The sequence below is a fragment of the Pteronotus mesoamericanus genome, unplaced genomic scaffold (genome assembly GCF_021234165.1).
Source record: "Pteronotus mesoamericanus isolate MK-2021 breed Mesoamerican mustached bat unplaced genomic scaffold, CSHL_Meso_final contig_25, whole genome shotgun sequence".
Taxonomy (NCBI): domain Eukaryota; kingdom Metazoa; phylum Chordata; class Mammalia; order Chiroptera; family Mormoopidae; genus Pteronotus; species Pteronotus mesoamericanus.
Window position 1 is genome coordinate 18,291,336 of NW_026555105.1, and position 24,991 is coordinate 18,316,326.

The window sequence follows — 24,991 nt, forward strand, 5'->3', positions numbered from 1 at the left end:
CTAGGTATGTGCCTTGACTGGGAATTGAACCCACAACCTTTTGGTGTATGGGATGATGCTCCAACCAACTGAGCCACCTGGCCAGGGCTTGAGTTTCTCTTTTAAGAATTTCAGGTATACCTCAACTTTATGCTACAAAAGTAGTCCTGAAAGATTAAGTGCAGGTTCAATTTCTGTAAGTAGACTTAGTAAATATTGGTTATTTTATATTTTTAGGGCTTTATTTCCCAAGGCAAAACCTGATTCCAAAGACCAAGTCTTAAAAACAAAAATTAGTCCTGACCAATGTGGCTCAGTTGGTTGGGTGTCGTCCCACAAGGCAAAGGACTGCTGGTTCAATTCCCCATCGGGGAATTTGTGTGTGTTGCTGGTTCAGTCCCCAGTTGGGGTACATACAAGAGGCGACCAATCAATGTTTTTCTCTCACATCAATATTTCTCTCCCTCCCTTTCTCCCTCCTTCCCCTGCTCTCTAAAACTAAATAATAAAATCTTTAAAAATAAACAAAAAAAACCCCACAAAAATTGTACCTAAAATTTAGTGCCCATTTTATAATCACAGATTTGCCAGGAAAAAAATCAGTTCCACTCAAACATCAACAGTAATACTGTAGGTCCAATAAGCCCTGAGAACACAGTAGCAAACCAAAACTTGGGGGTTGCTAATGGGATTTGTGAAGAGTGCAACCTATGTTTCCTGGGTGTGTGCTTAGGATTCTCCTCAGAGAGCTGCTTTGAACAGTCTATCTGATTCATTCTTGATGGCTGTCTTTCTCACCTCTTACCCTATTTCTTTTTAAATACCATTAGTATAGAGGAAGGACAAAACAAAACAAAACTTTACTTTCAAGGTTTTGTTTTTTCTCCCCTGGACTGTGGTTTCCTTCTTCCCTTTCTCCCTTCCTTCTATGCTAGATGGCAGTTTATTTTTCAGGAAGAAGGAAAGATCAAAATAGATGACCAAACGCAGGTAGAACTTTGAGAAGAAGCTCAGAACCTAAGTGCCTTCCTCTTTGAATTTATCTATGCATGCCTCCTCTTTGTAGAATTATTTTCCATATCCTGATGATGCTGTACAACCGAGTTACAGGGTCAGGGCCGTTAATTCAAATTTAAATAGCCACATGTTAGAGGGGTAAGAGCAGCGCTATTAGAAGTATGCAAGCTTAGAGAGATTTGATCAGGTCCCCCACCCCTCATATCTGTTAACACTAATGTTATCTCTAGTTTAAATCTCGTGGCTGGCTTCCCATCCTCCTTAAAGTCTTTACCATGGAGTTATGATGTCTATAACTTTTATATACTTATTCATAGACCATCTGGTAGTATATATGTGCCAGTTAGTTGCTTCAACTTACATGGCAATGAGTTGCTTTAATGGAGCATCATCTCCTTCTACTGTGGTCATCTAACTTGTATCAGAAAGGCCACGCTCCACAGGTAGCTACCCTCAGTGCTTCACTCTCTATAGGTTAAGCTACACCTTTGCTAATTAACATGTCACTGCCAGAAACCGATTGGATTTTTATTGATGAGATAAGTGTCTTATTAATTAGCAAAATGAATTTTAGAAGTAGGCTCTCATTGGTGAAATCAAAGTATTCAAAAGAAGTGGACACTTTCTCTACTTACATGAAGATGGAATAAAAATCTAGGAAGGCCTGTAACTTCTTTCCTTGGAGATGGTGCTTGAGCCCTAATTCCTAATCTATCCGTTGTTTAGCCTTCAGTTAAGGAGAATTTCTGATATGACTCCAAGGGCAACAGAACCTCTGCCTCTGGGATATTGTCACTTCTGCTTTGAGTGAATCTTTCTTGCAAGTGACAATTAAACAGTTAAAAGGGGAGAGAGCTGGGACTTACTTGACCTTCTAGGATAGTTTGTGTGAACTGTTTTGTGTCTGCTTGCTAATGAATTTTTGTTTAATTAATGTTGCAGAGTATACCTGAATCTGCTCTGGAACTTGCTTTCTTTGGCGAGATTGTAGAGGAAGAGCTCACCCTCACCCACCTCAAACCTCTTTCGAAGCAATTGTTAAAGAACCTATGAGTTTATACATAACCAAAATGGCGACTGAATTGCACACTTTAAAATGGTTAAATGTATTTATAATTCACATAATAATATATATTTATATATAATTATATATTTATATACATTTATATATAATATGAATTTATAATTCATATTATATTAATTTCACTTCAAAAAAATTGGCTATCATTAGCTTATTGCCCAATTTTTCTGTCTTTGACCATTAAGAGCTCCTTCAGATTTGCTCCTGTTCTTTTAAGAAGTCCCCTCTATTTTTGAGCTTTTCCTTTCCTTTTTCCAATACCAAAAGATGTTCCAGGCTCATCTTGTATTTTGCTTGCCTCAGTCCTGAAATCAATACAACTTCAAGGACTCTTGATTCCTCTTATTGGAGAATGCTATTTAGAAACCAAAGGTTTAGGTGTGCTTATTGTTATTAGAGAATCATTGCTCCTAGCAGACAGCTATGAAATAATGTATGTATACTAACCAACACACACACACACACACATCCATAACTCTTTACCTTTCTGTTTATACGGATACCTGTGATTCCCGTACAACACTACAGGGTTTACTTTAGTCTCTCCCTTTTTCTTACTTGTAACTTCTTTCTCTTAGCAGTGAGAAACCTAACTTTCATTGTCTGTGGTCTGTTTTCTCATTTGTTCAATTCTAGTATGCATGTAAAGTAGTTCTAGAGTTGCTGTGAGAATACCCCTGCAGGAACACACTTACTGACTTGTTATAACACTTATATATAGCTCTTTTTGTCTTTAGCCTTACAGTATTCTGTGCAGTTACTATTTCTCATAATCACTTAGTTTAGTTCTTTTCTACCCCATGTGACCTTTCAATGTGGTTGTGTTATTAATTTGTGATATAGTTAGGTTAATTTATTACTGTTTATATTCATTTTGGATTTCCTATACAGCATGGTTGATTTTTTTATTGTTTATTTTGGGGTATATGAAGGGACTGAAATATTACTGTGATTTTTAAGAGTCAGCTATACAAAAAGATATATTCAGAGAATTATTTTTCCTCATCCATACTATCTTGTTCTTTGCTTTCTAATTTCCCTGTCACCCAAAGTAATGATTCTCTTTAGTTTAGTTCTCTGTAGTGGATTATCTTTTCTGTATTGCTTTTGCACAAATGAACAGATACATGTATGTTTTCTTACACCCCTTATTTCTTATATGAATGATAGCATACTCTAGATACTCTTTAGTGCTTTGCTTTTTTCACTTAACATTATTTCCTGGAAATTTTTGAAACATAGAGATATTCCTCATTTTTCTTTTTTTACAGCTGCATAGTACTCTATTGTGTTAACTTCTCTCCAGTGTATGGGAATTTAGATTGTTTCGAATATTTTGCAATTGCAATCAATGCTGTAATGAGTAACCTTATGGATGTGTACTTTCATATTGTTGGAGGCATATCTTCAAGGTAGATTTCTAGAAGTAGAATTACCAGATCCAAAGATAAGTACATATGTAGTTTTGTTGAGTCTTTTCACATTTCCCTCCAGCTGGATTGTACAAACTTTCTATTCCCACCAGTAACATAGGCAAGTACCTGTTTTCCCACAAACAGAATGTATTATCCCATATAAAAATTGTGCCAGTATGATCTTGAGAAATATCTCAGTGTTGTCTTAAGTGGCATTTCTCTAAATAAGAATGCGTTTGAACGGTTTTTGTGTGTTTGTGGATTGTCCATTCATTTTCCCCCTTCATTTTTTTCTATTGGATTTAGGTCCTTTTTCTCTCAATTTTTAAGAATCCTTGATATAGTAAGAGTACTAACCCTTTGTAAATATTTTAGTAAGAGTACTAACCCTTTGTAAATATTTTCCTCCAGTTTTTCAGTCTTTTGACTTTGTTTATACTGTTTTTCTTTTAACAGCGTTTATAATTTACATACCATACAATTTACATAGAGTGTACAGTTTAATTATTTTTTGTGTATTCACAGGGTTGTGCAGACATCACCACAATCAATTCTACAACGTTTTTATCACCCAAAAAGAAACTTCATGCCCATGAGCAATCACTCTGTTTTTCCCCAATGTTTTTCCCTCTCACCTCCAGCCCTATTCTGCTTTCTGTCTTTATAGATTTTCCCATCCTGCCTGCCCAGTTCATATAAGTGGGATCATAAAATACGTGTTTTTTTCTTTTACTTAGCGTGATGTTTTCAAGGTTCATCTCTGTTGTAGCATGTATTATTAGTACTTCATTCCTTTTTATTGCCATATACTATTGCATTGTATAGTAGGCTATATTTTATTTATTCATTCACCAGTTGATAGACATTTGGGTTATTTCTAATTTTAGGCTATTACGAATAATGTTGCTATGAACATTCATGTATCAGCTTTTATATGGACATGTATTCTCATTTTTTTATGGTGATTTTGTTGTGCAGAACTTTACACTTTTATGTAATCAAATTTAATCATTTTTTTATTGCCTCTGGATTTTGAACTTTCCCCTACATCATAAAGACAAATTTACCATGTTTTTCCTGGTATTTCATAGTTTCATTAAAAAAATTTATATTCCTAATTCATTTGGAGTTTATTGCAACAATAGTGTGAGCTATAGGTCTAATTTTTTCTTTTTCCAAGTGGTTACCTAAGTTGTCCTGGCACCATTCATGAAAAAGTCTGTCTCTACTCCAATGATATACCACCTTTGTCATGTACTAAATTTCTATATTTTGATCTAATGCTAGACTTTCTATTCTATTCCACTAAAATATTTGTCTATTTATGCTCTTAGATTCTCAGAGTACTCTTTTATCTATATTACACAAATAGGATATGTGGTATTTCTATAACCATTTCTAACATCACAATTTTCTGTTATCCTTTATTTGACCACTGAGTTATTGGGAAAAGGGGTTAGAATTTTTCTAAAGTATTTTTAGGTTATATTTTTATTAATGCTTTCTTTGTAAAAGATTTTATTTATTTATTTTTAGAGAAAGGGGAAGGGAGGGAGAAAGAGAGAGAAACATCAATGTGTGGTTGCCTCTCTCGCGCCCCCAACTGGGGACCTGGCCTGCAACCCAGGAATGTGCCCTTGACTCGGAATGGAACCGGCAACCTTTGCTTCACAGGCCAGTGCTCAATGCCCTGAGCCACACCAGCCAGGGCTTTATTAATGCTTTTGATTAATTGCATTATCATCACAGAATTGTGTCTGTATGACATAGATTCCTTGAAATTTGTTTACAGTTGTTTTATGGCCTGATTTAAGTATGTGGTAAATTTTTATATATGCCCCCAAATGCTTAAAATGAACATGAATTCTCCAGTTATTAGGTATACTGTTCTGTATAAGTATTATGGTTTATAATATGAGACCATATTTATTAAGTGTGCTATTCGTATGTGCTCCTTGATTACTGATTTTTGTCTATTTGATCTATTCAATTATCCACTGATGATGGATTTGTCTGTTTTTCCTTTGTAGATCTGTACATGTCTGTTTTATATATTTTGAGACTGTGTTATTAGGTTCATATAAATTCAGAACTATTATATCTTCCTAATGGCTTGAACCTTTTATCACTGTTGAACATCTTTATCTCTGTAATACTTTTTACATTATAGTTTATTTTATCTAGTAACAGTATAACCAAACTAGTTTTCTTTTAGTAGTGTTCACCTAATATATCTTGTCAATCCTTTGATTTTCAGCTTTTTTATTTCCTGTGTTTTGCACGAGGGATCTTGTTATTTAAGCTGGTAGCTCCTCTCTAATCTTGACCTTCCTAAATGCACTGTTTTGCCTTCTCTCCTAGCGGCAGTACATACCTGTGAAAGTGAAGAGCAAAGCCTTCTGGATCTTCTCTTGGGAGTACGCCATGATGTATGTGGGAAGCCTTGTGGTAATCATTTGCCTCTCCTTCTTCCTTCTCAGCTCCTGGGATTTCATCCCTGCAGTCTACGGCTTCATGTAAGTAATGACCTCATTAGAAAACTCTGGAAGCTAATTTGGTTTTTGCAGCTCCACCTAGAATCAGAGTGAGAGCGACCACAGAGAACATCTAGGCACAGTGGTCTTCAAACTTCAGTGTGCCTCAGAATTACCTTCAGGGCTTGTTAAACCCCACCTTGCTGGGCCCTACCTCTAGAGGTTTTGATAAAGTAAATGTGAGGTAGGGAGCCAGAACTTGCATTTCTAACAAGTTTTCAGGTGATGCTGATCTGCTGGTCCAGGAAACACCCTTTGAGAGCCACTGGTCTAGAGCATATATTTGATCTAGTGAGAGTAAAGAGCACCCTCTAGGAACATCCAAAACAACTACCAGCTTCTGCCTAGAAGGTTTTGGTTCAATCCCAAACAGGAATGGATATATTTCTCTACTGCAAGAGGGTCTCTTTAAAATAAAGGCATCTTCCATGTGTCTTTCTGTTTAGAGAAAATCAAAATGGGTTTGCATTATGAATTCTGGAGACGTTTCTAAATGCTCTCTCTATGGCATGCTGGAGTGGGTAGTCACTGCTCAAGCTCTGAGGAACTCACAGCCCAGCAAGGTGACAGACACTTAAACCTGCCAGGGTGGGGAAGGGATCTGTAGTGGCAGGCTCCCCTTTGGGATTCTGGGCTCCTAATTTGTCTTAACTCCTGCCTGGGTATAACAATGACTTAGTAACTTCCAGCTCTTCATGATCTCCCTTGAATAGGGAATCTGTAATGGCCTTGGGTAGGAATGAAAAGCGTTTCCTAGTATTCCTCTGGGCCACAGATTGTGTTCTTTACCTCATTTCACAGACAAGGCAATGTAGTCACAGCAGAAGGCAAAGACTTGCCCTGCGTGGAACCCTGTGTTAGTGAAATCGGACAATGAGCCATTGCCTGTTTGTCCCTCTTCATGCTCCATTTGTTCCCTTTTTGGAATTGAGAATTGACATCAGTTTTAACTCTGTATTTTTTCCAATAAATTTTTAGAAGAACCCAAATTTTAGCCCATTTTTATCTGATGTAACTTGACAAAAAGTTTTCCGGTTAAACCCTTACGTGTCCTTTGAGGTCTGGGATCCTCACTAGAACCTGCTGGTGGTTCCTCCAGCCCCTAGAAGTCCCCCTGCAGTAGCAGGTGCTTATTCTGTGGCTCCTGCTGTGGGGATGCTGAGCAGGAACAAGGAGGAGCAGCTTGTTGGAGCTCGTTTCTCTAGGCAAGCCTTTGGAATGCCCAAAATAGATACTGTTTACGTAAAACCCATTCTTCTTTTGTTACAGTACTGAGTATCTTCTAATTTTAAACATATATGTCTTGGCAGTTTAATAGGGGCTGGTCTTTTGATTTCTAGCATGAATCACTGCCTTATTTCAGAACTTTGATTCATGCTGGGGTTTGGCTCAGCTAATATTTATTATAGGCTATCATTCGCTGCCCCTAGTTTTTGTTAATTATCTATATCCAGTATGCCTAGAGAGTCCCTCACATCCTGATCTCTGTAGGGACAGTCATCCTCGACTGCCCAGTACTGATCAATGTCTTGAGAAGAAACCCAAGTCAAAGCACACCATTTATAACTTTGCTCTCTTTTTTCTCTCCCCTTGTTTTTTTCACTCCAGACTTTCTGTTCCAGATCTCACTCCAAACATTGGTCTTTTTTGGTACTTCTTTGCAGAGATGTTTGAGCACTTTAGCCTCTTCTTTGTGTGTGTGTTTCAGATCAACGTCTTCTTCTACACCATCCCCTTAGCCATAAAGCTGAAGTAAGTAGTTGGACCTGCTGCTTCTTTGTTAACAGAACCATTTGTAGCCTTGCAGACGCCCTTCAGACTAAGAGCATCTGCTGTCAGGTTTATGCCTCTTTGCCCAGGGAACCCTGCCCTCGATTGCCATGGGTGCCAGTAGCCATAGCCAGCAAGAGAGTCTGACGTGATTGTGGGCTGCAGGGAGCACCCTAATATTTGTCCTAGGCATACTCTGAGGTACTTGAGCCCACACTGCTGCTGAGTCCACTCACTGTTTTAGATAAGAGCAGAGGTTTGGGTTGAGGGGGTATTTGGAAAACGTGAATCTTGTTGGGTATCCTGTATCAGCGGCCCAGTAACAGTTTGCCCAATGGGACTCAGGATGTGTCAGTGGGAGGCTGGCCACCTGCACCTCTGTTTAACCTTCTGACCAATTTCTCTCAAAAGGTTTGTCTGTGGAGCTCTCTTCTGCAGTATGAGAGAGCCAACGTATGTTGAGCCCAGCTCCATCCCAGGCACCTTTCTAGCCTTTCTGAAATGTATTCATACCTAACCCTTCCAGCAACTCTTGGACATAGCGTTATTTTATTATCACTCCCATTTTATAGTTAAGAAAATTGACATTCAGAGAAGTAGAATGATTTTCCCAGAGTCAAACAGCTAGTGAGGAGTGGAGCTGGGATTCAGACTCAGGTGTTTTGGTTCTAGAATCTTTGCTCAGGCCCATGTACCTAAGCCCCATGATCTCCAAAGAGAGTTCACTTGCAATAGCCCCAGAAATGGTTCTATTATCCTGGTTTCACAGAAGGGAAAACTGGTACAGATATGCCGGGATGGTCCAGGGAAGCAGGGAGAGAGTTTGACTTAGATTTCAAGAGGCTGAGTTCTCTAATCTTTCTGCTGTTTTTCATGGCCAGTGAACCAGTGCACATGGTTCCCATTCTGGAAAAGCTCAGAGCTGATGCTTCCTTTTCATGACAGCCTTGGCCCAGCATCTGCCAGAAAACCATCCTTCCTTGGCCTGGCAGTCTCCAGAATTCTGGCAGCCTTACCCAGGCAGGCTCTCCAGCTGTCTGTGGTCCACATTCCCTGCCCTTGTTCTTGTCAGCTCTGGCCACAGGGTTGAGAGAAGCAGGGAGCCTGGAACACCTTTCCTCACTGTGTAGTTAGCTCTCTGGCAGTGTTCATTGTCTGCATAAAAAAGGCCACAGATGGTTCCTGGGTAGACAACAGCACCACCATCATGTGACACATATACACACACACCTCACAACCACTACCAGGCCTCAGAGTTGTGGGGACAGGGGATATGAAGATTCATGACCTCCCCCTCTGCAGTGCCCCTGTGCCTGGACATGAAGCTCTCTGCAGTGTTGCTTCCAGTGCCAGCTTTGTGGGAACAGGGCCCTTCAGGCCACCTGTCCCAGGTAATGTTGCAGGAGATTCTGGTCTCTAAGCATTTTGGCACCACACTTTCACTTGCCTTTTCATAGAAATGTTCAGCTGTTACCAGCTACCTAGAAAGCCCAAAGCAAGTGATTTGGAGTGTCTTTAGAAAGATGCTTGTTGAGCTAGCTGAACCCTTCATAGAAGCTGCAGGACTATGTAACTTTGCCAAGCAGAGTTTCTGAGGCATTTGCTCTGTAGAAAGACTGGACTGTTTGGTGTCTATATGTTTGTCCTGTCTCAGGTTTACACCCATTGAGTCATCCTGACAAGACAGGACAAGAATGCCATTAACCTCTGAAGAAAACCTCTGTAATCTGGTGTCCAGGAACTGTGCAGATATAGGCCACGTGCATGTCATTTAAATGTAGAAGACAAAGGCGCAGATCTGGCCTCTGTTGGCTTCCCTTTTGCATGTAGTCAGGTCTTGGAGAAGCACTGGAGACTGAGCCTGTCCTCGCCTCCCCTTCCCCTGCCATCAGAGCTGTCATTGTACAGGTAGTGGGAAGAGCAGTGCTGGTCGTGCTTAGGAGCTCTGGAGACAAACCACTCCCTCGCTTACTAACCCACTCACCTTCTCTGAATCTGATTTCCTCATCTGCACAGTGCAGGTGGCAGCATTGCCTACCTCGACGCGCAGCTGAGGTGTGGTGAGGACCATGTGCAATGTTGCAAGGAAAGGGCCTGGCATAGAACTTAGCAGAGCAAGGGGTCGGGATATGGTAACCATTTTGTTACTGATTTAAGGTAATGAGAACCCTACTTCCAGCCCTTAAGAGCTGAAAGCACGGTCCTCAGTTCTCTTTCTGGAAGAGAGCATATCATAGTCAAGGTCCTGTAGACCCACTGACCTGATTGTCAGAGAAAAAAGCATCAGCAAGGAAGCATTTCCTGCCATGAGTCCAGTTGTCAGAGGGGCCTCTGGCCAGGGTGGCTGCCTAATTACACTCTGCCAAGCACTCATTGAAGCCCAGTAATAAAGAGCCGCTGACTTCATTTGTTTTTTCCCTTGGTAGCTCCTGGGGGAAGGCCCGGAGCTGGTTGTGGGGAGGTTGATGGGAAACGGTTCTGTGGGCTGTTACTCTAGTGTTTACTGGGCCCTCCTCGCCACCTCTGGGCATCTCTGGGTCCCCACAGTTTTGGCTCTGCTACTGGGCCTGGCCCCAGTGTCTCAAGAGTGGCAGAGCCAGCCCTTGCCTAAAGTTCCCTGGAGAGTATTTTTGGGTTTGAGAGATAGTCAGGAGTCTCAGGGGTAGGCCTGGTTCCTGACTGATTTCTGTGTGTCTGTTTGTCTGTCCTGCCCTGCCCCAGGGAGCACCCTATCTTCTTCATGTTCATCCAGATTGCCATCATCTCCATCTTCAAGTCCTACCCGACTGTGGGGGACGTGGCCCTTTACATGGCCTTCTTCCCTGTGTGGAACCATCTCTACAGATGTAAGTATTCCTGCCTCTAATCCCTTGGTTACAGATTTGTGTCAGCCTGCACACTGGATGAAGCAGCCAGGGAAAAAGGAATCGATAGACATTTGATGGGCATCTGCTGGGCTAGCAGCACCAGGAGAGAGGCAGTGGCATGAGGCACAATAGCTGCCTCCTAGGTGCTATGGACTAGTGATGAAAATTTTAAAAAAATAACCACCATTTACAGAGTACTTACTGGGTACCCACCTGGTCACTATGCTTCTAAGAGCATTACATGCATGAGCTCATTTTATCTTCACATCAGCCTTTGAGGAAAGTAGCTCCATTTTGCAGATGAGAAAACAGAGGTACAGAAGGGTAGAGCCACTTGTTCAAGGTCGCATGTCTGGTTAGTGGAAAGGCTAGCACTGGAATCCAGATCTGTGAGTCCCTAGCCAACGCTGTCCAATACGATTTTCTGTGATGATGAAATGCCCTATATCTGCACAGTCCAATAGAGTAGCCACTGGTGCGACTAAGAAACTGAATTTTTAATTCAGATTAATTTAAATTTAAGAAGCTGCACATGGTGAAGGCTGTTGTATTGGACAATGCAATGCTAGACCTAGGGCTTTGAATGATTTTCCAGAGCTGCACCCAAAGGGCGATAAAAAACAGATGGGCAGTACTAGATTTCCTGCCATTTGAGGACCCCTTTGAGCCCTGGCCATCCCCTCCTCAGCAGATGATAGCAGTGATCTACTTGTGCTTCCTAGGTCCACCGTGTTTCCCTCAGTTGGGCTCTCAGCCCTCTGTGTGGGTTCTTTTCAGTGTTTGTGGGCTCCCTTAGGTAGCTCATGACTCACGTGTCTCTGTGTCCCCAGCACCCAGGATCAAACCTGACACACAGAACAACTCAGCAAATTTTTGTGGATGAGTTTTTGAAACCTCTCTAATAAAGAGGCAGCGTTAGTGGCCCAACACCACTTGACTCTTTAAACCAGAATGGAAAGGGAGCTGTTGGATTTTCCTTGCCTACAGTAGGTGTATAGCAAGGTATCAACAGTGAGTTCAGGAGGGCAGACTTCAGAGGAAGTGAGCCTTTATTATTGTTTTGGGGCTGTCTGGGTGTCAACCAGGAAGTGAAACTGACCCGCTGCCAGGAAGAAACCTACCTGTCAGAATGGGCCTGTAAACAAGGTAAACAGCTGAGTGGGCAAGCCAAGCAGGCCTGCTTTTGCAGGCGATGGCCTGGTGGGGCGATGACTGGTTGTGCCTGACTGGGAGGAGGAAGTGGCATCTTCTGCCTATGGTGTCCTCATTGCACAAATAAGAATCACCCTACAGCGGGCTCAGGGACAGCTTGGGGCCCCTTGGCAGAGAGTGGCTAATGACAAATCACGAGGCCACCCAACATGTGAACATACTACAGTTTGTGACAGGGTAGCTCTTGGGGACATTGATCCTCTTTTCTTAGAAGTAGAGTAGTTTTTTCTTGGCTGTCTACCCCCCACAGAACATCTGTCTCTCTCAGGTAATATATTTCAACCCATGTTGCTCAACACAGTCGGCAGCCAGACTGACTTGAGTCTGAATCCTGGCTTTCCCATTACTAGCTATGTGTTTTTAGACAAATCATTTCACCTTTCTGAGTCTCCCATTCTTTTCATGTGGCAAATGGGTAGAATCTCTTTCATGAGCATTTTAAGTTTGAAAAAGTATAAATATAAATAACATTGTAGTTATTATCAGAAGTAATAAATATGCAGGGGTCATGGTGGGGTCTCCTGCATAGTTCCATGATCAGAGCTTCAGGCTTGGTAGTCAGAGTCATTAAGAGGCATTGGAATAAACATATTTTTCAAAACTTGAAATAAGCTATTTTATGCCCTCTGGGATGATGAAGCATAAAAAAATAAGGATGGATTTTCCGGAAACCTGGATGATCTAATAGACGCTGTTGCTGGCGGCCTGGGTGACTTCAGCTTGTCAGGAGCTCCTGCAGAGAGCTTTGGCTGCTGTCCTTCAGCGCCGAGCTCCTGCAGCGAGGACACTCCTGCTTGGAGTGTCTGTTTGGGGCATGACAACTGCAAGTCACAACATCCAGTGAGGAGTGTCTTCAGCCTGGTCCTGAGGACTTATGTGTGGAGGCTTCGAGAAGTCTTTCAGCCTCAGATGAATATATTCAGACTTTTAAAGTGGTTAAAAATTCAGTTTCAACATTAGTTGCCATCGCTAACAAGCCCACTCACACATTCACCTTTTTGTTTTCCTATCCTGCTCAGTGAGGAGAAGAGGCACGTGGGCTCCTCCTGCGTGTAGGCCCCAGACACCAGGACTCTGTGGTGCCGGGGCCAGGATGAGTCACACAGGCACACGATCGCGGTGTTAGGGAGCAGCCTGCTGGCAGAGCCGGCGCCCGTCTGCAGTGGTCCAGCTCAAAGAGCCAGTTACCAAAGGGCTGGATTTTGTGTGTTTTATTTTGTTTGTATTAACTATTATACAAAGATAAAAGAACATTGATAAAATATGTATATAAATTGTATAGAATAGCAATACAATAAACTCCCATGTACCTAGCACCTACTTTAAGAAAAGGAGTGACACTGTGACCTTGGAAGTCCCTAGATCACCTCTGTGCCTCTCACGTGAGACTGGGTTCTTCAGGTGGAATTTTATTTCCGAGTGCCTGAGGCTTAGAGAAGGAAAGTGACTCGCCTGAAGTTTCAGTTTATCAATAGTAAGCCAGAGATTGGATAAGTCACCCAGTGCACAAACCAGGGAATCTGACTCCATCTGGCCTAGCAAGTCTGATGAAGGGTAAGCCCTTTCGTCTCATTAGGCCCTGGTCATCTCTGACATCTCTGACACCTCCTGGTGCCTGGAACAAGCTGTCCTGTGCCGCGGGTCCCTAGCTCCATCTGCCCTGGCATACAGCTTTAATACTTTAGCCTGTCAGCCAGCAAGAGTGAGTAGCAGCTCCCCAGTCCTGCAAAGGTCACCACAGGCCAGAAGCCAGCTGGACGCTGGTGACATTTCCTCCAGGCACATGGGAATGTATCTTTGCAGGTCTTCGCTATTGCACCCAGGAGCTGCATGTGAGCCTCTCTCAGCCTCTGTGCGCTCTCCTTCTTGTCACCTGGTCTGAAATACAGAGAGGCCTAGAGGCATGGAATAAAGACCCAACGGGGTTGTCAGGCCACAGAAGTTTTATTTTAGGAATAGTGTATATTTTTTTCAGAAAAATAATCTCCAGAGGATAAGAAAGAGCCACTGAGAAATGTAAATAGTGATGTTGGAGTGGAGGAGTGATAGATTTGTTACTTCTTGAGGCTGTAACATTGCTTAATAATAACAACAACAATAATAATTCTCAGTGCACACACCCCTTTTCCCAGACTTCCTGTTTCCGGGAGAAAGAGTAAGAAAAGAGGGATCTCAGGAGAGCTTGGGTCAGGGCTTTAACCTCTTAGCTTTGAAAACCCAAATTATAGAAAAGTCAGATCAGAAAAGAGGACTCTGGAAGCCCTCCAGGCCAGGGTTTCTAAATTGTGAGGTTTCACAGACACTACAATTTCAGGAAACTCTGATGACAGAGTTGCCAAGTTTTTATTTTGCTGAAGACATTAAAACAGTCAACTACCAGCCATTCTTCTCCATTTCATAAAAGAAAGGACTTTTTAGCAACAGTAACAACCAGCAACAAAAAAACACCTGTCATTTCTCAATAAAGAATGAACCTTAAATTGAAAACATTTGGCTTTAACAAGCACTCTGAACGGCCTGCCCTGATCATTCTCCCCGTGACATGGTGAAATCTGTTGCAGACTGCTCTGGGCCTCCTATTTGGAAAGGGTCTGCAGCTGTAATCTAGTGGTTCACCGTCTTGGCTTCATACTAGAATCACTGGGGAAGCTTTTAGAAACTAATGTGGATTTCTGGTCCCCCGCCCCTAGAGACTCTGATTCACTTAGTCTGGGTGGGCTTCTCCATATGCTTTTATTTTGCAACCAAAATTGAGAATCGTGTGTGTAATCCAGTCTCCCTTCCAATACATGAAGCCCCCAGCATTTCAACCAGATCTTCGTACAGCTGATATCAGCAGCCTTCAGGAGCAAGAGTTTCCCTATCTCTTCAATCTCCCAAACTTTTGAGTTAGGAGAAGGGATTTCTTGAAGGTCATGATCACATTGGGGAAGGGAACTATTCATTAAATGTCTACTGTTAACCAGACCTAGTGCTGTTTATTTTTAAAGTTATTTTTTTAAATAATATTTATCAGGCCCTGGCCAGTGTGGCTCAGATGGTTGGCGCATCCTCCCATAAACCAAAAGGTCACGGGTTTGATTCTGGGTTGCAGGTGTGATCCCTGGTCAGGGTGCATGCAAGAGGCAACCCGATCAATGCGTCTCTCTCTCACTGATCTTTCCCTCTCTCTCTCCCTCTCTTTCCCTCTCTCTAAAATTGAAAAAAAAAAAAAAAGAAAGAAAACATTTTTAAAAACACATATTCATTAGTTTACTTAAAATACAATCAAGTGTAAAAGAAGAAATAAAAATAGTAATCCTACTATCAGATATCCCCTATTGAATGAGAAGGGGGGAAAAAAAGCAGAGTGTAGTGGGCAGAGTAATTCCCCCTTCTCCCTCCCACAATGCTGTTCGCGTCACAAACCCCCCAGACCCGTGGTTATATCACGGTGTGTGGCAAAGGACCTTCAGATGGGGAGATTACTCTGGAGTATCCAGGTGGGCACGGTGTAATCACAAAGGCCCTTTAAAGAGGTGGGAGCAGAGGTATGTGGGAGATGTCTGTACCTTCTTCTCGGTTTTGCTGCAAACCTACAACTGCTCTAAACACTAAAGTTTATTTTTTTAAAAAGTCGTGAGGGAGGTTAAAGAGTTAAGAGTGCTGTAATGTGAAAAGGAGTTAACCCGACATCGCCGCTTGAAGATGGACGGGAGACAGGAGCAGAGAGCATGGGCGGCCTCTGCCTGTCGCCGGCTTTCCCCTGAGCCTCCGGAGGGAATGCAGCCTGGAGGGTAGCTTGATTTTGGCCTCTGAGACCCATTTTGGACTTCTGGCCTCCAGAACTGTAAGATAATAAGTTACATTGTTTAAGTCCCCAAATTTGTGGTGTAGCAGAAATAGAAAACACAGTAGTCCGTCTGCACCAGGTTTTTCACAGGCTTTCTTGTTTAATTCATGTAACACTCTTACGAAATTGGCATTTTAGTCCTGTTTTAGGAATGGGGAAGCTGAGACTCAGAAACTTGCTGGCAGAGCAGGAACTTGAAGAAAAGTCTCTCTGAGGCTGAGTCTGGGCCCCCCTGCCATGCAGCCTTCCCCTGCCTACCTGCCTCGTGGGATTCTGCATCCCCTGGGGGGCTAGTGGGGCGGGGGTGATGTTAGGGAGGGAGAGTGTCAAAAAGAGATTTTTAAATCCTCTAAGGGAGAGTAAGGGACATTGAAGAGCAAGACGGGACACCTAAGACATGAACTAAGGAGAATGGAAAACGTGTTTCTAAGACTCGGGGCTGTAGCACCCCAGAGACTCACGGGGGGGCTCTAATTTTCATGAGTTTGTGCTGCCCTTTCCATCTGTGATCCCGTGTGGTCAGCACTCTGCTTAGGGAGGGGGAGGGACAGAGGGCAGTGTCTTGCTGCCCAGTGCCAGAGGCATTAGTGGCATCGCTAACTAGCCAGCCAGCCCACAGTGGGAGGTAGAATTCAAATCAAGGACCTCCCACCAGCTTTGGGTACAGGAAGCCATTGACTCGAGGGTCTTAGGTTGGCACCCTGGTGGCGCCCGGGAGCCTCTGAGTAAGGAGGGTGGGGGTGTTCTGCCTTTGAGCTATACTAGGCTCTCCCTGGGTCTCTCTGTCCTGCGGGACCATCACAAAGAATCAGCATTGGGCTAACTGTGACCATCTGTCTTTGCAGTCTTGCGAAATATCTTTGTCCTCGGCTGTATCATTATCGTCTGCTCCCTGCTCTTCCCTGTCCTGTGGCACCTCTGGATTTATGCAGGAAGTGCCAACTCCAATTTCTTTTATGCCATCACACTGACCTTCAACGTCGGTCAGGTAAGAGTTACGGGCAGTGTGGGGACAGGGATTCATTTTGACCTAGGCCCTGGGTTCTGCAAACTAGGAGTTTGGGTGTGAACAAGGGGACATCTCCACCCCTCAGGTAGCTCCTGGTCTGGTAGAAAAGATAAGGAGTGGCGGGGAGGTACTGAGTCTGGCTGACATTTGCTGGGCTCCGTGCGGAGCCATTGCCTCATTGAATTTTCACAGCAAGCCTGTGAGATGGTGTTACCAGCTGTTTTACAAACGGGAACCCAGGCTCACAGAGGTTGCCTCTTTGCCATTGGAAGAGCCTGGAACAAAATTCAGGAAAGGCTTGGTTTCTGAGGCCACCCTCTTTCTGTAACAGTGCCTGGGCTGCGTGGCACCCAGAGCGAGTGCACTGTGCGAGGGTTCGGAGGGCAGAGGCAGGGGGAGGAGAGGCTTTTCGGACTCTGGGGAAGGCAGGAGCGGGCAGGGAGCTGAGAAGTGGTTGGGTCTAGCTACTGGGTAAATCTGGAGTGCAGATTGCAAGGCTGGGAGCAGTGGGAGAAGAGGCTGGGGGCGGGGGTCACTGAATGAGAGGTGCCAGCAAGGAGCCCCAGCCCTCTCTGGCCCAGGGAAAGCCTCCCTGTGGTGCGGTAGAGCCCTGGTTTTCAGCATCAGAATCACTGGGCGGAGTTTGCTAAAAATGCAGATTCCTTGTTTTAAATACTATAATTATTCTATGACTATTACCATTGCCTAACTTTGATTGTCAAAAAATAAAATTAAAAAGCAGATTTGCTAACCTTACTTCCACAGATGTTGACTCAGGAGATGTGGAAAACAGGGTCAGAAATTTGTATTTTTAATAAGCCCTCCCAGAGATTCTGTTGCAGGTGGTCTAGCAAACCTCTCCAAAGGAACCTTTTCTGCTCCTCTCTGTTCTCAGGTCAGCTCTGTCCTCCCTGTGGAGGTTCCTATGAGAATCAGTTGTACCATTTACCATGTCAGTTGCGCTTGGCACAGCCAGGCATTTCCTGTGCGTAATGGGCTGGAAGGGAAGCAGAGCTAGCTGGAGAGACGAATGATGGCACTGAGTAATCCCCGGGGAGAGTCTTGTCTCCAAGGTTAGCTGCTGGGAAAGAAGGGAGTTAGGGCTTTTGCTGTGAGTGATTGTGAGTGATGGGCCTGGTATTTCCTGCATGGACATTTCTGGACAATTAATGTCCAGCCCAGCTATTTATCTTTATTTGTAAAGAGCAGGAAGAGAGACGGAGGGCCCTGTTGCCCGAGTGGGACCAGGCCAGATGGTCTATTCTGCCTGTCACACAGTAGTTACTGATGGTGGATGCTCAGCACCTCCTCCTTTGCCCTGCAGGATTCAACTTCGTACCTTGAAGGAATCCAGAAGGCTGTGTGGCTCTTCTGTCTTGCTGAAATCCCCTCACTTGTTCTTTGAAAGTGATGACTGGCATGCGAGGGCATTGGGCCTGCCCTGGGATGTGGGGGAGCTTGGCAAGAGCCACTGAAATAGCCTACAGCGTGTTGTCAGGTCATGAATGTCGAGTGTGGGTCAGGAGTGTGGTTGCAGTGATTATGAAGCATCTGCAGAACTTGCCAGATAACAGCTTTTTTATGTAGCTGCCTTTGGCACCTTTATGAAACAAGGGTCTCTGTAAATGGCATGGGAGATCTTGGCAAGTGGTCAGGTGCCATCCGAGGCAAGAGAAGCTGAATTTTTGGGAAAGAAGGGTGGGGCTGGGAGTGCGAACAAAAGGCCAGGTAGATGGGAGTGTGTTAATGACTGAGCTATAGAGAAAAACCACACTGAACTCTTGGCATTGCCTTTACTGTTTTTTATTTTATTTTTAAAATGTATTTTTAATCATACAAGTACTATATGAATTTATTATTGCTGGGGGAAAGAAGTCAAACAAAATAAAAACATACGGGGTGAAAAGTAAAGATCTGCTTGGGCCCCCTCCCTTCCCACCCAGTGCAGATGCGATCACTGTGGTCAGCCTGGTGCGTGTCCGCAGACACCCTCTGCATTTACACCCTCCATATGCGTGCACAAAGAGCTTTCCTGTTTGTATAAAGACATGACATCTCACACTGCTGTTTTTCACTTAATGTTCTCATCTCGAGGTCATTTTTTAAATTGCTCCAATATCCCATGGTTAGGATGTACATGATGTGTCTGACAACGTAGACCCTCTACTGATGGGCATTGAAGTTGCTTCTGGTGGTTTTGCTATAAATGGAAAGGCCTTGCATATCCCTCCACATACTCTTGTGTACACATGCCAGTATTTTCTTAGGATAGATTCCTGGTGGGGGTATTTTCTGGGGCAAAGGGCATATGCATTGTACATTGGTGCAGATATTGCCAGTTTGCCCACCAGACAGGTCAGACCAACCCTCCAGGTTTCTCAACAGTGGTCCAAGTGCCTGTAAGTTGTGGTTTGTCCCGGCATCCAGCACAACTGTGTCATCGGCCTCCTATCGATTTGGGTTGTGTGGCTCTAAGCCAGACAGCTCTGTGGGGTCAGTGATTTCTGGGACTGCTGGCTTTGGGCTTTGTGGCTACCCCCTCCAGGTCACTAAAGGGTCCTGTCAGGTGGGGGCCCTGGTTCACCAAGGCAGGCCCTCAAGTCATATCACTGTCTGGAAGCATTAGCTGAGGTGGAAGAGCAGCCTTCATCGTGAGGGTTATACTTACCCCTGCCCTCGCACCTGCTGGGAGCCAGAGGGTACCAACAGGAGACATTTAGAATTTAAGTACATGTTAAATGCTACCTCCTCAAAGAGGCTTTTCTTGAGGTGCCCCTGCTCCACTGTCTCTTTCTTAGCCCCTTGTTTTTTCCTTCATAGCTCTTACCCAGTCTATAATTTTATATTATTTATTCTTCTTTCTCTGCCTCCCCAACTAGCCTGTGAGCTTCATAAAGGCAGAGATCTGCCTGTCCTATCCACTGAAGGATCCCCCGCTACCAGTGCTTGGCACAGAGCAGTTGTTTAGCAAATATTTGTTGAATGAATGAATGAACCAAAGATAGCCAGGGGGAACACCATGTGATTACTGGCCAAATGTGCAGAGAGTAAGCACCAGAGGAATCTAGAGGGAACAGATCACCTTTCCTTTGGTGAGTAGTCAAGGGGAGCTGCAAGGAATGAGGAGTAGGAACTGGACCTTTCAGACTTGGAGAGTGAGAGGGGCAGGGGAGATGGTCTAGGAGGTGGGCAGAGTAGAAGCCAAGTCACCCCAATGGCTAAGGTCAGCCTGTGGCCGTTCTGGCCCCAACCCTTCTCCAGCTCCTGCCAGAACCTGATCTCTGGCCAGTGAAACCCCAGCATGTGCTCTGTAGCCTAAGCCAGCCTCCGCTTCTATCCAGCCCATAGTCAGTGCTTCCATTGAAATGTATGGCATTCAAGGACGTGTCCTCAGTCCCACAGTGAGCTCCTCTCAGTTCTTCTAGCTGGGACACCTAGTCCCATTCTCCCCCTGAGTCACCTGGTCCTTATTCTTCCCTCCCTGGGCAAGACAGATCAGAGAAGTCCTGGGAACCAGATGAGTATGAGTTTTCAGCAGGTGACCAGAGCCAGGTCCATCATTGCTGAGTCAGGAGCTGAATATGGAGAACATCTTAGCCTAGAGATTTGAAGTCCTGCTCTATTTGAGTTGGTCAGTGCTATACCCTATAATACAACAAATTATTGGTAGAATATTAGTTATACCAGTATGTAAGCCACTAGTGTCTTAGGCCCTGTCCTTTCCACTGAGGCCAGTAAGTATTTTTCAGCATGTGGCATGGATCATTTGCTAATTATAATTGTGCCTCAGAGTCAGTCACCAGGAAATTACAACAGCAGACTATCCACAAGGGTGTGTTTGTTTATGTATGTGTGTATATATATGTGTAGGGACTGAGATAGATTGGTTGATTGAGGTCCCCCTCCACTTTCTTACTGTGAGACCTTCGGCAAACGATTAAATTTCTCTGGGTGGCAATTTTCTCTCGCGTCTCAGGGTGTTGAAAAACTTAGACATGTAATGTGTGGGTATTGTTGCCATTCTTCATATGTTGACATGGGAAATAGCACATATGTGCTTTTCAGATACCCACAACAAATTCTTAGGAAACCATTCAGACCCAGAAACCAAGGGAAGGAGAACAGAGAAGAATGGCCATCAGGGATGACATATAAACAAACAAATGCATTTTTTAAGCATACTTTATTGATTATGCTATTACAGTTGTCCCATTTTTACTCCCTTTATCCCCCTCCGCCCTGCACCCCCTCTCACACCAGCGTTCTCCTCCCCCTTAGTTCATGTCCATGGGTTGTACATATAAATTCTTTGGCTTCCCCATTTCCTATACTATTCTTAACCTCCCCCTGTCTGTTTTGTACCTACCAATTATGCTTCTTATTCCCTGTACCTTTTCCCCATTCTCCCCCTGCCCCCTCCCCTCTGAATTCCATTTCTGTGACTCTGTTCCTGTTTTAGTTATTTGCTTAGTTTGTTTTTGCTTTTGTTTTTTAGGTATAGTTGTTGATAGTTGTCAGTTTGTTGTCATTTTACTATTCATAGTTTTTATCTTTTTCTTAGATAAGTCCCTTTAACATTTCATATAATAAGGCCTTGGTGATGATGAACTCCTTTAACTTGACCTTGTCTGGGGAGCATTTTATCTGCCCTTTCATTCTGAATGATAGCTTTGCTGGATAGAGTAACCTTGGATGTAGGTCCTTGCCTTTCAGGACTTTGAATACTTCTTTCCAGCCTCTTCTTGCCTGCACGGTTTCTTTTGAGAGATCAGCGTATAGTCTTATGGGAACTCCTTTGCAGGTAACTCTCTGCTTTACTCTTGTTGCTTTTAAGATTCTCTCCGTATCTTTAATCTTGGTAATTTAATTATGATGTGTCTTGGTGTGTTCCTCCTTGGGTACAATTTCTTTGGGACTCTGTGAGCTTCCTGGACTTTCTGGAAGTCTGTTTCCTTTGCCAGATTAGGGAAGTTTTCCTCATTATTTTTTCAAATGTTCTCAATTTCTTGTTCTTCCTCTTCTCCTTCTGGCGCCCCTATGATTTGAATATTGGGATGTTTAAAGTTGCCCCAGAAGTTCCTAAGCCTCTCCTCATTTTTTTGAATTCTTATTTCTTCATTCTGTTCCAGTTGAATGTTTATTTCTTCCTTCTGTTCCAAGTTGTTGATTTGAGTCCCAGTTTCCTCCCCTTCACTGTTGGTTCCCTGTATATTTTTCTTTATTTCTCTTCACATAGCCTTCACTTTATCTGTATTTTGTGGCCATACTCAATCATTTCTGTGAGCATTCTGATTACCAGTATTTTGAACTCTTCATCTGATAGGTTGGCTATCTCTTCATTGCTTAGTTTTTGTTTTGGAATTTTGATCTGTTCTTTCACTTGGGCCATATTCTTTGTCTCAGCACACCAGTCTGGATGAATATTCCTTCTTTAACTCCTTGGTTGTTAGACTTCCTACAGTTTCATTTTCTGGCGGTTCTGATTTTTGTTTTTAAATTGGTTGTTATCCTTTTGGTTGTGTGAGGAAGCAAAGTATATCTACCTACACTTCCATCTTGGCTGGACATCACCCGGAATGCATTTAAATTTAGCTAAAGCCCAGGACAAGTAGCTCAGTTGGTTAGAGCATCGTCCTGATACACCAAGGTTGTGGGTTTGATCCCTGGTCAGGGCACATGCAAGAAGCATAACCAATGAATGCATGAATAAGTGAGATGACAAATCCATGCTTCTCTCTCTCTCTCTCTCTCTCTCTCTCTCACAAACACACACACACACACACACACACACACACACAATAAATAAATAGCCCCAGCTGGTGTGGCTCAGTGGATTGAATATCAGCCTGTGCACTGAAAGGTCACCAGTTCAATTCCTGGTCAGGGCACATGCCTGGGTTGTGGGCCAGATCCTCGGTTGGGCATGTACAAGAGGCAGCCAGTCGATGTTTCTTTCTCACATCAACATTTCTCTCCCTCTCTTTCTCCCTCCCCTCTCTAAAAATAAAAATCTTTTAAAAAATAAAATTATCATTAAAAAATAAATTTTAGGTTTTAAAAAAGAGTAAGATGAGATGTCCCATTCACTCTAATTCAACTTAAAAAGAGGGAACATAGGAATTTCCCCCCAAATTATAATAGTGGCTCATGTTTAAAGAGAGCTTGTTAGGGGCGGGGCTCATATGATCTCTTTAATCTTCTGGATCATGGGTTTGTGTGGCTTCTGGACATTTCCCTGTGCATTTACGTCTACTCATGTGCTCATGGAGAAGGAATTTTATTTGTATGGGTGTTTTAATGTTGGCATCACAATGGAAGTATGACTTTTTTTCCTAAAACACCTTGATGATCTTCCTTATTCATACTTAAGAGAAGAAGTTCCTTTTTATGTTTCACACATGTGGACTCACCACACTTGATTCACCTGCTGACGGCGCTTTAAGTTGTTTTCCTTGATTTTTGTTATGATAAAGAATTCACTTAATTCACCTTTGAGGGAGGCACTATTTTTATCCCCTCATGACACAAACGAGGAAGCCGAGGCTTGGCAGTCACGAAGTCCAAAGGGGTGCATTGAGTCACGCTGTTGTGTATCATGTCCTGTCAGTAGACTGGGTTCCACTGGGGCAGCCCTGTGGTCTTTCTTCTTCACCACCGTATCCCCAGCACCAAAGAATATTCAGTGACTGTTTATTGATGAATAAATGGAGTCCTCTGGTGTCACAAACCATATTTTATGACCGGTGATCTCACTCAATCTTATACCCCCTAACCTCCCAGTTGCAGTTTCCATTTTGGTCCAGGCTGGGCCTGTGGCTGGTTCTGCCGGATTCCCATGGGGTCAGAGCCAGCACCCTCTTCCCCTCCTCCCTCTGCAGCTGGTCCTGGAGCCCCACTCCAGCTCTGTCTCACCCTGCCTGCCCCCTTCCCAGCAAGGTCCGCAGCCATGAGCCACTGCCTCCTCGCCATGGGAGGCCACCTGGACACCACTCTGCTCCAGACCCTTTAGGTCCTGGGCTGGCCCTGCTTTGGTCATTCTACTTTCTGTCTCCTGGGAAGCCTAGAGCCCTGGGGTCCAGGCACCAACCCTCTGGCACGTTGGCCCTGTTCTGAGCTCATTTATTCCAGGACAAGTGAAACCACAGCGCTATACCCTGGAATTGCCTCTTAGCTGGCCTGGTGTGTCATTCTGGGGACTGGCACCAGGGAGGCAATGTTAGGAGACATATGGGGCAGACCAGCAGTAGCTGGGTGGTGTGTAGCCCCGACTTGTGGACAGATGGGGGCCCATTCTAGGGTTATTCCTATGGGTTATGTGTGGCCTTGGCTGCAAGATCCTGGTGGGTGGTGGGCGTGCGGGAAGGTTTGCTCCTCCTGACGTGAGGGCCTGTGACGCAGGTTGGAGCCTTTGTCCATTGGATATACGTGTTTACTTTGATTGCCTCTTTCGGTGGCATTTGTGAAGGCCCTGGTTCATTTGTTTTCCCCTCCCATGGTCAGACCTTTAGCTCAGTGCTCAGTATCCTGAGCCTGTCTGTCCCAGGCTTCCTATCCTCCCCCGGCAGCCAGCCAGAGTGACAGGAAAAGCCTGGGTTCAATGCAGGGGGCGTGGCCAGCAGGAAGGCCTGGGCTTAGGGGGCCCGAAATGCACAGCGACACCCAGACCCAGCCAGCCTGGCTTGCTGGCCTCAGACAGGTCACAGAACTCCTTGGACTGAATTTATCTATTTGCAAATATTAATTAGGCGCCTGCTGTGTGCCAGGCACTCTACTAGGGGTGAATAAGACAGAGCCCTGTGTCTAGGAGCCCACGGTCCGTGGGAGAGAAAGGAAAGGAAATAGGCAGGGCTAGGGCAGCGGGTGGTGCTATGAACAGGACAAACACAGCCTGGGAGCTCAGGGCTGTGGCAGTTAAGGAAGCTTCTGGGGGGAGGCTGCGTCGACATGGAGCCCTGCGGGTTCTAGTGCTGAGACCCACTAGGGTGTGCGGGGTGGGAGTTGGGGTGAAGGAGCGAGCCAGGCAGGGTAGAAGGTAGTTTCGTAGGGCTGGCGAGTGCGACCTGATAGGAATGAGGCCATTTCAGGACAGCAGTGGTCAGAGCCACGGGACCTGCATGAGCCCCATTATGCTGAGGTTCAGGCTGAGCTTTTGGTTTTCAGCTGAGGGCATCTGTGGTGAGATTCACGCTCTGAAAACCTCACTTTACCAGGAAGGGAAGAGAGGTGAGGGGTGTGAGCTGGAATCTGAGCACAGGGAGGAGGCTGTTTAAACCTG

The 24,991-nt window shown here is 44.3% G+C and overlaps 1 protein-coding gene across 1 annotated transcript in view; it reads left to right on the top strand.

Moving 5' to 3' along the window:
• Positions 1-24,991, top strand: part of PIGU (phosphatidylinositol glycan anchor biosynthesis class U) — a 91,186-nt gene that overhangs the window by 60,393 nt on the left and 5,802 nt on the right. The window contains exons 8-11 of the mRNA XM_054573860.1: positions 5,854-6,008; positions 7,635-7,778; positions 10,518-10,642; positions 16,553-16,695. Coding sequence (XP_054429835.1) covers positions 5,854-6,008; positions 7,635-7,778; positions 10,518-10,642; positions 16,553-16,695 — 567 coding nt within the window. The remainder of the gene's footprint in view (positions 1-5,853; positions 6,009-7,634; positions 7,779-10,517; positions 10,643-16,552; positions 16,696-24,991) is intronic.